This window comes from Balaenoptera musculus, chromosome 3 (genome assembly GCF_009873245.2).
Source record: "Balaenoptera musculus isolate JJ_BM4_2016_0621 chromosome 3, mBalMus1.pri.v3, whole genome shotgun sequence".
In the NCBI taxonomy this organism is placed as follows: Eukaryota; Metazoa; Chordata; class Mammalia; order Artiodactyla; family Balaenopteridae; genus Balaenoptera; species Balaenoptera musculus.
Window position 1 is genome coordinate 118,190,062 of NC_045787.1, and position 12,211 is coordinate 118,202,272.

Sequence of the window (12,211 nt, forward strand, 5' to 3'; positions counted from 1 at the left end):
CAGCTAAAAGAATTCACGATGCCCTCAAAACAGATGGCTCGTGGGTAACAGGATGTCCCCTTGTATTGTTTATTCAAGAACAGACCGTGCCTTTGAAAACACTAAAGTCGTAATACAGGATCCTGGTAGGGTCTGGTCATCTTTGGGAAGAAGAATGGTTGCATTAAGCCAGTGTTTTTCAAACTGTGGTTGTGACTCTGAATGTCATGACCCCATCTAATTGATCTTTGACCAGCCTCTTTTAGGGGAGTGTAATAGAAAAATCTCAGAGCATTTCATATATATAATTTTGTGACATTTTTTGGTTTCAGTTGTGTGTATGTTAAAGGTAATATATGTGCTGGGTTAGAAAATGGGATAGAAAAAATGTAGTTCTTACGGTCGCTCAAGCTCCAAAAAGTAAGAAAATACTGCCTTAGGCAACTTTAAAAAGAAAAGGAGGGATTGATGGTGATATGTAATTCGTTGAGTGAGCAAACACCGCCCAACTTTTTTTTATAGATGCATGTGCATATGTGAGCGTGCATGCATGAATATGTAAGTGTGTGCATATGTTTGCATGTGTGCGAGTGTGCATGTGTGTGATCTGATTCTGCCCCAATGTCTAGGCAATAGTGTACTTCCTCCTAAGAATAAGAAGTCATAAGATTCGGGAGTTTATTTGAGGAGATGTTTTTTAATGTGATAATAATTTCAGAAAATCTGATGGGCAAACCTCTAGCCCCACATCAAGGTTCTGGAGATGCAAGAGATGCACCTCTTGCCATTGACTTAAAATTGTAAATAAGTCCTTAAAATTCTTTTCAGGTCACTGTGTCTTTGCCGAAGCACAAGCTGGTCAGCTTTACAATAGTAGCATAATTTCATAGGCTACGGATGAAGAAATAGTGTCAGCTGAGTTAGTTATGGCCCTTAGCTCTTCAGGGGGCAAGCTTCCTGAATATATTTCCCTAATGGATCCCTAGAAAAGCACCATGATTGCCTTAGGTTTCTAAACAGAATGAAAACTGTTCTTCCTATCAGCCTTCAAAATTTCGTATCTGGTAACAAGCTAAGTGTAGAAAACCAAGCAGCCACACCTCAGGGATGCTGGCTAAGTCCTTCAATAGGAAGATGAGACATAATGATGCTCAATAAGTCAGAGAGACATTATCCCCTATAAGTGGAACATTTATTAATATTTTTAAGGTGCAAAAAAAAGAGAGAGTGATGTAAAATGACAGGCATCTTCCTCTTCAGAGGTCTGCTTTGTAGCCCAGGAACTTGGTTGATTTGAGCAGTATGTTCTACAAGGCTGAGGGCCTGGGCTCTGTCTCTAACACAAAGCAAGGACCCTGATCTTCAGTGACACGTGATGTTCCAGTCAGTTTTTTGTTAAGTCCACACTGTTGGCCGTAGGAGGCTTTAATGATCACCCCTTCCAAGGAAACAGATCTCCACCACCTCCACCACCACATTGAAAACGATCCCAAAGCATATACGTTCCTGATGCTTTGTACAGAATGTCAGGCAGTTCGTAACAGTGGGCCTGCAACTGCAGATGAATCCACACGAGAGGCATCTGATGGGCAGATGCCTCCAGGACTTTCTCAAGGGAGAGGGAGAGCAACAGGAATGCTCCATGTTTGGGGAACGAGAACATGTTCAAAACGGAGCAGGCAGCTGCCGCTGACTCCCTGCTTACGAGATCGGACAGCCTTTTCTTCCTGACTTGAAAGTGGTCCCCCTGAACTGACACGGTTCTGCAGTTGAAACGTTAGGTTTACCTTGCCATGTCCTCTGACACTTCCATAGAGGTTTATCTTACGCTGGGGGTTGCTAATTCTTCCAAAACCTTGGTTTCTGGGACTTGTTGTTTATCCAGCAGGAACCTACAAAGTCTCTGTTTTTACTTGACTGAAAGAAATGAATCCTCAGCATCTTGCGTCATAAATATAATGCCCTGGGAGAGAATACAGCAGCAAACCAGACAGACAAGGTTCCCAGGAGCCCCAGGACCCAGTAAAACGCCTGGCACACCGTTGGCACTTACGTATTCATTGAACAGATAACACGAATAGCGACTGGGCTGAGGTTGTCAAGGTCACAGTAGTATTTCCTCTCAATGCCTGGGGTCTCTGCAACCACAGACTTCCATCTCATCTGTTAACCACAGCTTTCATTTTTTTTGGCCAATGTTATACTTGAATTTGATTCATACGCTAAAAATTATGGACCATTATAAATATCTTGGATTTCCTCTGTGGGTACCTTTTTCTGGCCAAATCTTCATAGTCAAGAGATGTCAAGCCACACTGCACTATTCCCAACTTGCCTGCAAAGATTTACTAAAATAAAATCAAATTGTCTCATCCAAGTTACAGAAACAAAAAAAAGTTATGAAACGTTTTGCTGTACAAATGCAGAATGATATAACTGTAGCGTTAACTTGTTTCAGTTCCTCAGTTGTAGTATCACACTGAACTTTCACAAATTGTCATTTTTCTTCCATTCAAAATAGTTCAGTTCAGTTAAGGAATTACCTTTCAATTAATAATTGCTGCAATTCATTATGAAACATGAGCTAGCGTTCTCATCAGTTTTTATGCACAATTATATCATTGCTTAAGAATCCCCATTTGCAAAGGAAAATTTATAACAGCACAGTGGAAAACAAAGAAAAATCTCATTTTCTAAGGTAAATGTAGTCTAAGTAGTAGATAATTGAGGAGCTTATATATCATATCCTATTATTATCATTCTCAGTGGCTGAATGCTAATCAGTTTAACTGCCTTTGAGCTATATATTTTTAAATGTGCCTAAAAGGTATAGTCTCACAGTAAATTTAAATGGCTTATTAAAAACCTTTACATGGCAACAGTATCATGTCAGAGATGAATGGTGTTTCTAATTTGCTAGCCACTTGGGTCAAGTTTACTTTAAGCAGGAAGCGTATTTATATAAGTAACCGTCACACAAATGGCGTCTTGGGAAAAGCTGTTTGTGAGGGTTTAACATTTTTGAAGTATGCTTTTGTATATCTTCTAAATGGGCATTTTACAGGCATTGGGCCAAAGTGCCTTAAACCCCGACTCCTTAACTCAGGCATAACTGCTGACGCTGGCTGAGTGTGGGAAGATTCGTGGGACATGCGTTTTTAAGGGTGTGGCCAGGGAGGGTCGGGGTTTGAGCCCCCTTCATTTGAATAACGCTTTTAGGGACTTTGCTACTTAGAGTACGGGGGCTGGGGAGAGGCAGCAGCGTCTACAGCACCCGGGAGCTTGTAAGAAATGGGAAAACTCTACCGCAGACCCACTGAACCAGAACCTGCAGTCAAACAAGATGCCCATATGATTTGTAAGCACTGCCCCAGGACCCCAAAGCCTCCGCTTTCTGGTGGCCAAGCACAGGTCATGGCGTCCCTTTCTCTTTCCTTCTCACTTCTAGAATCATCCTCTTTGGAGGATAATGTCCCCTCAGCCCACGTTTCCCTTTCTCATCACTCCCACACCCACTCCCCAGACCCAAGTGAATTTCCCAATACCCAGCGTCCTGGCTTTTATCAAGAACCTAGTTCTTTTCTCCTCCTATCATCATCCAGGGGCTTCCTGCTGCCGAATAACCTTGGGGAAGTCAAGGCGTTGTAACGACTCCCAAGGCTGTGCCTTCATTCTGCTCTACTGTGCCTGAGCCTCTCAGCCTTCCTTCATTGCGCACTGAGATCCCATCCTTCTAAGCTGCCCACTAGAATCCAGTCAGTCTCCCCTTGCCATTTGAATCCCTTCTGTTCCTGAGAGGGGATGTATTCATCCCTGTTTCCACTCAAGGAAAGCTGCCTTCCTCTAACGTAGCCGTAGCTTCTCTGCTAATAATCGTGGGGGATTGAAAGGATGAAAGGGAGTCGTGCCAGATATTCAGGGGACTTGCGGGCAGGGTTCCCTCTGTAGAGGGAATTGCATGCAGTTACAACCCACTTGGCAGTCCTCTGCTCGCACTTCATTTGGCTCCACCCGTGCATTAAGAGGCTCAGCCTGCAGCAGATGCCCAGAGGCAACTGGACTTCCAAACCAGACCCAGACTGGCCAGCCAGTTGGCCCCTAAAAGCCATTTGGTCCCTCGGTTCCAAACTGTGCCAGGGTGAAGGGCTTTACAAAAAAAAAGTGAACTGGGCGTTTAGAAGCACGTTACAAGTTTAGGCTCTGTGGGCCAGGGGTTAGCGCAGCCAATGGTCAAGGGTACAATTTGGGGTCAACCGGGTGAGGACCCCTTCGGGCTCCTCTGGAGTGATCAGTACCCAGAACAGATTTCTTTAATCAGAGGAGACTGGCAGGGGGAGAAACAAGATTGCTTTCTGGCCGTAGTGAGTCCGAGGACCGCGTTTGCAGCTTCCGTTCTTCTTGAGACCAACGAACCAATTCTTTTCTGCATGCTTCTTGGATGCGTAGGTGTTGTAATGGTTTTCCTCCAGCCTTTCCAGGAACAAACATTCCTCATTGGGTGTCTGCTAAAAAAAATAAAACCAGGAAAGAGTAGAATAATTAGTGAGTGGTTTTAGATCGGGTTCCTCTGTTTACTGGCTGTGTGACCTTGGGCAAATTAGTGAGGCTCTCTGTGCTTCGGTTTCTTCTTCAGTGACATTGGGAAAATAACGGAACCTATCTCTGAGGATAGAAATGACGACTTGGAACAGGACCCAGTACATAATGAGCCTTCAAGGTACATCTGCTATTATGTAAGCTCCCCCTCACATCTGCTCTGCTCAGGACCCTAGAGTCTCCCATTTGGGAAATCCTGAATGACTTTAAGTACCTTAAGGGCAGAGCTGGGTCTTTTGTCTCTGTGGAGGCCTGGTACCTAGGTTTGACCATGAGAAGCGTCCAAAATGGGTAGAACCAGACTGTGATGCAGTGGGGCATTCTTAAGTTTGGTCTTGAAGAATAAATGAAAACCTACCAATTATACTTTACACCCTGGTGATTTTCACCAACAGTATCAGGGTTTTACTTTAGTGTTGTTGTATGAACATAAATGCTTGCATAAAATGTGTCCTAAGCATAAAACATGTCCTGGAACTTAAAGGATTTTCTTTTCAGTGAGAATAGCTTTTTTTTTTTTTTTTTTTTTTTTTTTTTTTGGCTACTTATCAAAAGAATGGTACTTGTAAAAAAAAAAAAATCACAACTTTACTTCAAAAAAAGAAAGAAAAAAGAAAAAATCACCCCAAAGCGCACCCACCCAGATATAGGCACCTGTTAACAGTTGATGAACATCCTTCTGTACCTCTTGATGTATGAGCACACAGAGAGACATAGATAGGGCCATATCGATAGAAACTTAGGGTATTATCAAAATGGCATACTATGTAAACATAGTATAAACCTATGAAAACATATTTAATCTCACTAGCAAGAAGATGCAAATTCAAAAATGATTTAACATATGTTGGCTATAATATCTGCAAAGAGCAAAAAGATTTACAAGTCTTAGTATTAGGGAGAGTGTGGGAAATAGTCACTGCCAGACACTGTTGGTGAGATAAGTTGGTGGAAACTTTGTGAGGGGACTTTGGCAATATATATCAAAATTTAAAATATGCATTACCCTTGACTCAGGGATTTCACTTCTAGGAACTGACCCTTATGAGATAGTGGTATTTTCAAGGATGTTCTTTGAAGTATTGGCTATAATGGTGACATATTGGAAACAACGTAAATACCCATGGAAAGGTGATTGGTTAAGTGGATAGTGGTACATCCATACAGTGGGATCCAATGCAACTGTAAATTTATTAAGTTGGATAGATAGTTAAAACATATTAAATAGTGCAATTACATTGGAAATATCTACCAACAGTTACTTTTTTACTAAAATTCATCTGTTAGAGTGGGAGGAATCCCAGTTCTTTTCCCTTTCTGTTTGTCAAGATTTTAGAATACATTTATTATATTTGGATATAAAACAGGAGTATTAAAATACATATGCTGTGTATGGACTTTGCTCCAATTCCAAGTCATGTGATCTCTATATTATGTCTTCACCCATAGTGGTTGGTGAGTTCCTTTCTGGTGGTTTCCAGTCCTATTGTTTATTCTCTATTTGTGGCATGTTTGTCTGTTAGACTGTCAGTCCTACTGAGGGAAGAGATGGAATCTTGTCAGCCTTGTGTCTCCCCCCAAGACAAAGAATTTTGCAAATAATAGGTGCACACCAGCTAGGTGATGAATGTAATCTGATTCTTGAGTTCATGTAAAGTATTCAAAAAAGTTACCTTTGATTAGTAAGGAACTACGTAACAGGAAGTATTCTGCCCCTTTTTCATCTGTAGTCTAGTGCAGTGACAACTGGCTGAGACACTTCAGATCATTTTGGAACAAGATGGGACATAGATGTAACATTTAATTAGGTGACTCCGTTGCCTCTAGAGGAACTCATCCAGACATTATTGTTCGATGCACGTTGTCAAGGGTGGGAGGAGGTAGGCAGTTTTGGACCTGGGTGGGTTGCCCACTCTCCTGCAGGGAGGACTCACCCCATGACACTGCTCAGTGGGCGTCAGGCCTGTGTTCTGTGACGAAGCTCGGGGCGGCCACGTCCCCCACCTGATGTGTCTATTACACTAGAGCAGTTGACACACAGAATGGCTGAGTCACAGGCTGAGTCAGCAGGCCAAATTGGAGATGCACTATCTGTGCCTCATCCAGGATTTGTCAGTGTTTACTGTGCACTTCGTGCAATGCCACGGGCCTGGGGATTAACAGTTGATTCATGCCTATTGTTTTAATTAATTTCTTTTTTATATTTAGCATGCTTTTTCCCAATTACATAGGTGACAGATACCAACTGTAAAAAATTTGGAAAATACAGAAAGGCATTCATGTGTTATAAAATCAGCCATTTACCACTCCCAAAGATAAATATATTAATGTTTTAGAGCCTTTCAAACTTATTTTTTTTAATAAATATGTCCTTTCCACACACACGAATTTGTATCAGGGTGGATGAATACCTAAAATCGGTAGAGCATGAGGCAGAGCCCTGAGATATTTTAGAACTTATCTTTATCAGTGGGGGAATATAAAAATTCTTAGGCATAATATATTAAGATCACCCTACGAATATTTCAGGTGAATCAGTGACGTCCAGGACTATGGTGGGAGAAGGGGGTGTCTGGAGCCTAGACGTGTCTGGATTTAGGGGAGTCTTTATCAAATTTTTTTACAAGTAAGAGAAGGTTATAATAAACATCAGAATTGATTTAAAGGAGGAAAAGCAATAAAATTGTAACATATAATTCAAGAAATAATGAGGGTAAGGGATTTGTAAACCGACTGCCTTCTAGCTGCCATTGCTACACCAGTGGACGGGTTCTGTGCGTTGTCTCTCTGACTCTTCTTAAGTATGTTAGTATGCGGTAATTACTATCCATTACTGTCCTCGTTTCACACAAGGTTCAGAGTAGGTGAGTAACGTGCCAAAGTGGCAGAGGCATGAGATTCATTTATGAGTCTGAGACTGAATGATTGATTGGCCTGTTGATTTTACTGCTGATTGGAAGGCCCGCCTGAAAAAAAAAGTCTACTCTCTATGTACCAGTCACTGCCTAGCTCCAAACCCTTTCAAGTTGTCCAAATCAATCCATATTTCAGCAAACAGCCTACAGGAACTACCTGTTCCTCTGATGGTCTCATCTCCTGAGCCCTAGTGGGCAGCAGGAAAAAAAATAAACTTGTGTTCACATCCCAAACCCTGGCTGAGATTACAGCTTCAAGAGAGGGTTTCCTGTGCCCATTGCCACTTGGCAATTTGATGTAAGTTAAAGGGAGCCCCAAACTAAAATCCCACCTACTGGCTGCCTTTTGGTAGACATCTTCATAAAAGGGAAGAAGGGGGTTTGGTGAAGCCTTAATGTTCAGTTGTTAGGCTACAGAGAAAGGACCATTGAAATCCAGAAATAATTTCAAAACCTGCAGCCATTGGCTTCAGCTCTCTTTCCATTCAAATCGTTTATCAGAGATACCAATAGGGACAAAATCAGATTGCCCCTATTCTCTTCTTTTCTCACAAAGATCAATATGTACCGAGTCAAACATATATAAAGCATTAACTAGGAGAGAAATGGAGCAGGATTTTAGCTACTGAATAAACTCTTGGACTTTGCTTCTCCAGGGCAAGGATGTGGCTTATTCATCTTTGCACCCGCTTAGTACCCAACTGTACTTGGACAACAGGAGGCATTTGCTCAATGTTTGTTGAATTAAGTTATCAAACTTTTTATCCTTTTAGGTGACCCTTCCAGAATAAAAGGGCTATTTTCAAAGTTTTATGCATGAAATATCAACTGCTAGAGTCTGGGCTCTGCAATTTTTGTAAAAAGCCTTAAGAGACACACCTATATAGCCCATGGTAGGTGCTCAAGAAACATTTTTGGAATGAATAATGAAGTGGGATTGGGTATTCTGGAGCGAGTGACTGGATGAGTTACTAAAACTTCAATCAATGTTTTTTCTCTTTGTCTATGTGATAATACGTTGGAGTATTTTGAGAGAATCCCGCAAGAAACGCTTTTATGTTTGTGCCTAAAATAAGGCAGGGTGGAGGGTGGGAATCCTGCTGGAAAAAATAACAAACAGAGACTAATTGATGCTTTATAGTTTGCATCACTCCTTGTAACAAGATTTCTGGAAACCTCAAACCTTGGCCGAGTCTGGAAGCATGTCAGCCTCATACTTACTGAGCCGTACAAAAGCCCGTCGGTGTCCATGGCCAAGTACTGGCCAGTCTCCGTACTCTTTATATACACCTCCCCCACGCTTTCCGCACTGAGCTGCAGCTGAACTGAAATAAAAATAACACGAGCAAAAGTAAATAAACACTAAGCTTTTGCCGATAGGGCCTGGCGGCCAAGACAGTTAGCCACGGAAAATTGTGCTCATTCATCTCACAGAGCCCTCAAGGATGAGCCTCAAATTAATCAAAACATAGAAATACAGTTCCTTTTTCTTTGCCCTCCAAAGAAAGCTGTCCGTTGGGAATCATGTTCTCGAGGGAAGGAGAGATGATGGCGGGCTCGCCCACCCATCTGCCTTGTTCGTTACAACGTGACCCCACGTGCACTTTACAGGGCATGGTCACAGGAGGAAACGGCATTCACTTCCCGGGCTCCATCATCCCAGTGATCTTGGGGGTATCATAGAGTCGGCAGCCGGCCAGCCTGAGGGTGTTCAGCTTCAGTTATCAACCTGCTTTGGCAGGGGTACCTTTTTATGGCCTGGGCCTTCCTGGTATGGGAGCTTCTCGTGGACAGATTGTTATTTTTCAAAATCTGATAGTGTTATTTTCCTAGGTAGAAGAGGTTCCCAGGAAGTTAGATTGCTTGGCACATAAGAAACTCAGGGAACTCACCCACAATGAAATTCAGTCAACCCCCAACCTCTGTGGCAACCCCACTGGGATACAGGCAGAGGGGAAACCCTGGCGTTTGAAAGGGAGAATGAAGCAGCCACCTGGGATGGGAATGGTGCTTCTTACCTGGGGATGATTTTGTTCTAGAGGGGATAGTTAGCCATGTCTGGACACTTTTTTGGTTTTCCCAGCTGGGGTAGGATGGTGCTACTGGCATCTAGTGAGTAGAAGCCAGGGATGGTGCTAAATAAACATCCTACAGCGCCCAGGCAAGCCCTTCACATCAAGGAATTATTCAGCTCAAAAAGTCAATAGTGCCGAGGTTGAGAAACACTGAAGTTGAGGGCGAGGACTGAGATACCCTGAGTTGCCCTCTTTCCATTTATACTGACTGATACTCCCATGGTGCCTTGCTCACTGCTGGATACCTCACTGGAGTCCCACTTGATAATTATTCATTTGTTCATCCTCCCCGGAGTGACTCTGGAGAGAGATGCTTTGATGGTTCCCATTTGGGAATTGAAATTAATTCTGGATTCTTCTGGAAAATTTCTTTGGTCGTAGCCATTGTTATGATAAGGAGTGAAATCTAGACTGGGGACCAGTGAGCACCCAGTAGTTCTCTTGGAGTCAGCTGACCTCTCTAAGGGTTGACTTTGTCAAAGTTTGAGGCGCAAGGGGTGCTAGAAGGAATACAGGGCTTCGGTTGGCACCTCTAGACCCCTTATGGCTTTTCCTTGTTTTCATTTAATTTCTTAGAATCAGAAATATATTCCCATGTATCAGACTTGGAAACATAGAAGAGGAGATGGTGAATGTCTTCTCCCACTCTTTCCGGCCTGCCACTCCCAACTGATGGGGGTACAGGACAGACAGGATCCTTGCCCTTCCTCTGGGGCACGTTCTCCTGGGGAGACAGAGACAAACAAGTAAACTCCTCTGAGACATATTTTGAGTAGATCCTTCTAGAGAGATGTTACCCCTCCTGCCTTTTTTTTTTTTTTTCCTACGCAAATGGTGAGATACCATACAGTTCTACACCTTGTGTTTTTCGCTGAACAACTGACTGGAAATCTTTCCACTTCAGTAGTGAAGGAGTTACCTTCTTTTTGCCAGTTGAATTGTGTTCCATTATGTGGCTGTACCATAATCATTTCACCACTTCCTTATTAATATGTCTGTATTTTCTCATTTCCCTCTGTTTTCCTTATCTTCTGATTCATCCTAAGGGTGATACATAGCTACATCACCCTTATTGAAGATGCAGTTCTCTTGTCCTTGGAAGTTTTAGGCACAGAAACTCAAGGCCTCCTCTGACAAGTGGCGTTTGTTTAATCCACAGGAAGGAAAGCGGAAGCCACAGGCTCCTTTCCCACCGGTCTTCCTAACTCCGCTTAGCTCTGAGAGGTAGTCATGAGAGCACAGACCAGAGCCCTCCCCTCTCCAGCCTCGGGTCACTCCACGTGCTCCCTGAGTCATTGCTCCACCCCCTCCACTCCTTCCACACACTGAGCTCTCTCCTGCCTAAGGCTCTTGCCTTGCACACGCTCTGCCCTCTGTCTGGTATCTCCTCTCCTCTAATATTCACAAAGATGGTCCTTTTCCTTCTGGCCTCAGCCTAAAACTCCCTCCTCAGAGAGGCCTTCCCCACCCAAGTGCCCCTCCACACTCTGCACGACAAGTCCTTTCAGCCGGGACCCCTGCCACCCTAGTCCCTGCATCATTGTCTTTCTCAGTCCCTGTTTGTTTCCTTCACGGCATTTTGTACGATGTGCACTTATTTTTATCGTTTAGGGCTTTACTCATTAATTTCTACCTCCCCAGGGGAATGCACACTTGGGAGAAAGGGCAGGAATCTTATCTATCCTGTTCCTCCTTCAGTCTCCAGCGCCTCCCATAGTCCCCTGTGCTCCGGGTACAGACAGTATGCATTTGCTGAATGAATGATGTTAGGCTAATCGTTGCAGAGATGATTCTGTTGGCCCATCATCAGTAAGCTACGCGTTTTGAATTGTGTTTCCAATAATGCTTTGTGGAGTGAAGTAAGATGGGGCCAAGTTGAGAGTTGTAAGGGTCAAGACTGAGCTCTGCCACTGACCAGCAGGGTGACCTTGGCTAGGCTGTTTAACCTTCAGGCTGCAGTCTCCTTGTTAGTAAAATGGGAGTGGTTTGGATTCAGTCTCTAGAGTTTTTTCAGCTCTAACAGTCTAGGAATCATGTAAATACATTTAATAACAATGCTGTATACAATAGAGTATTATTTGGCCATAAAAAGGAACAAAGTACCGATGCATGCTGCAACATGGCTGAACCTTGAAAACATGCTAAGTGAAGAAGCCACTTACAAAGGACCACATATTGTATGATTCCATTTAAAAGAAATGTCCAGAATAGGCAAACCCATAGAGACAGGAAGTAGGTTAGCAGTAGCCAGGGGCTGAGGAGGGGCTTAGAGAGAGAAGGGGAAACTATGGTTAAGAGGTATAGGGTTTCTTTTTGCAGTGATGAAAGTTGATTATAGAGATGGTTGCACAAATCTCTGAATATAAAAAAACCACTGAACTGCATACTTTAAATGGGTGAATTGTAAGGTATGTGACTTTATCTCAATAATTTTTTTTTAATGCTCTGTATTTTCATTGAACTTTATGGTTTTCCGAGAACTTTCAAATGTATTTTGTATCAATTTCTCATCATAATCCTGTATATTTAAGAGAGACCAAAGGAAGGGAATAATCATTTACTGATTACCTACAATGTGCCAGGCATCATGCTAGTTTCTATCTTGGTATAAAGAGTAAACAAAAGAGTTTGGACTCCAGAAGCAAA

The 12,211-nt window shown here is 42.8% G+C and overlaps 1 protein-coding gene and 1 long non-coding RNA gene across 8 annotated transcripts in view; one reads left to right on the forward strand and one right to left on the reverse strand.

The window, feature by feature from the left end:
- The window catches only part of LOC118892914, a 197,607-nt gene that overhangs the window by 105,104 nt on the left and 80,292 nt on the right, over positions 1-12,211 (forward strand). The gene's annotated exons all lie outside the window — the stretch shown is intronic.
- The window catches only part of FGF1 (fibroblast growth factor 1), a 102,931-nt gene continuing 92,611 nt past the window's right edge, over positions 1,892-12,211 (reverse strand). For 3 of the 5 annotated variants that reach the window (XM_036847964.1, XM_036847961.1, XM_036847963.1), the window contains 2 exons: positions 8,712-8,815; positions 1,892-4,484 (listed from right to left, as the gene is read on the reverse strand). In XM_036847964.1, the coding sequence (XP_036703859.1) occupies positions 4,290-4,484; positions 8,712-8,815 (299 nt within the window). In that variant the 3' untranslated portion in view covers positions 1,892-4,289. The remainder of the gene's footprint in view (positions 4,485-8,711; positions 8,816-12,211) is intronic. The other 2 variants (XM_036847962.1, XM_036847965.1) reach the window with 2 other exon arrangements.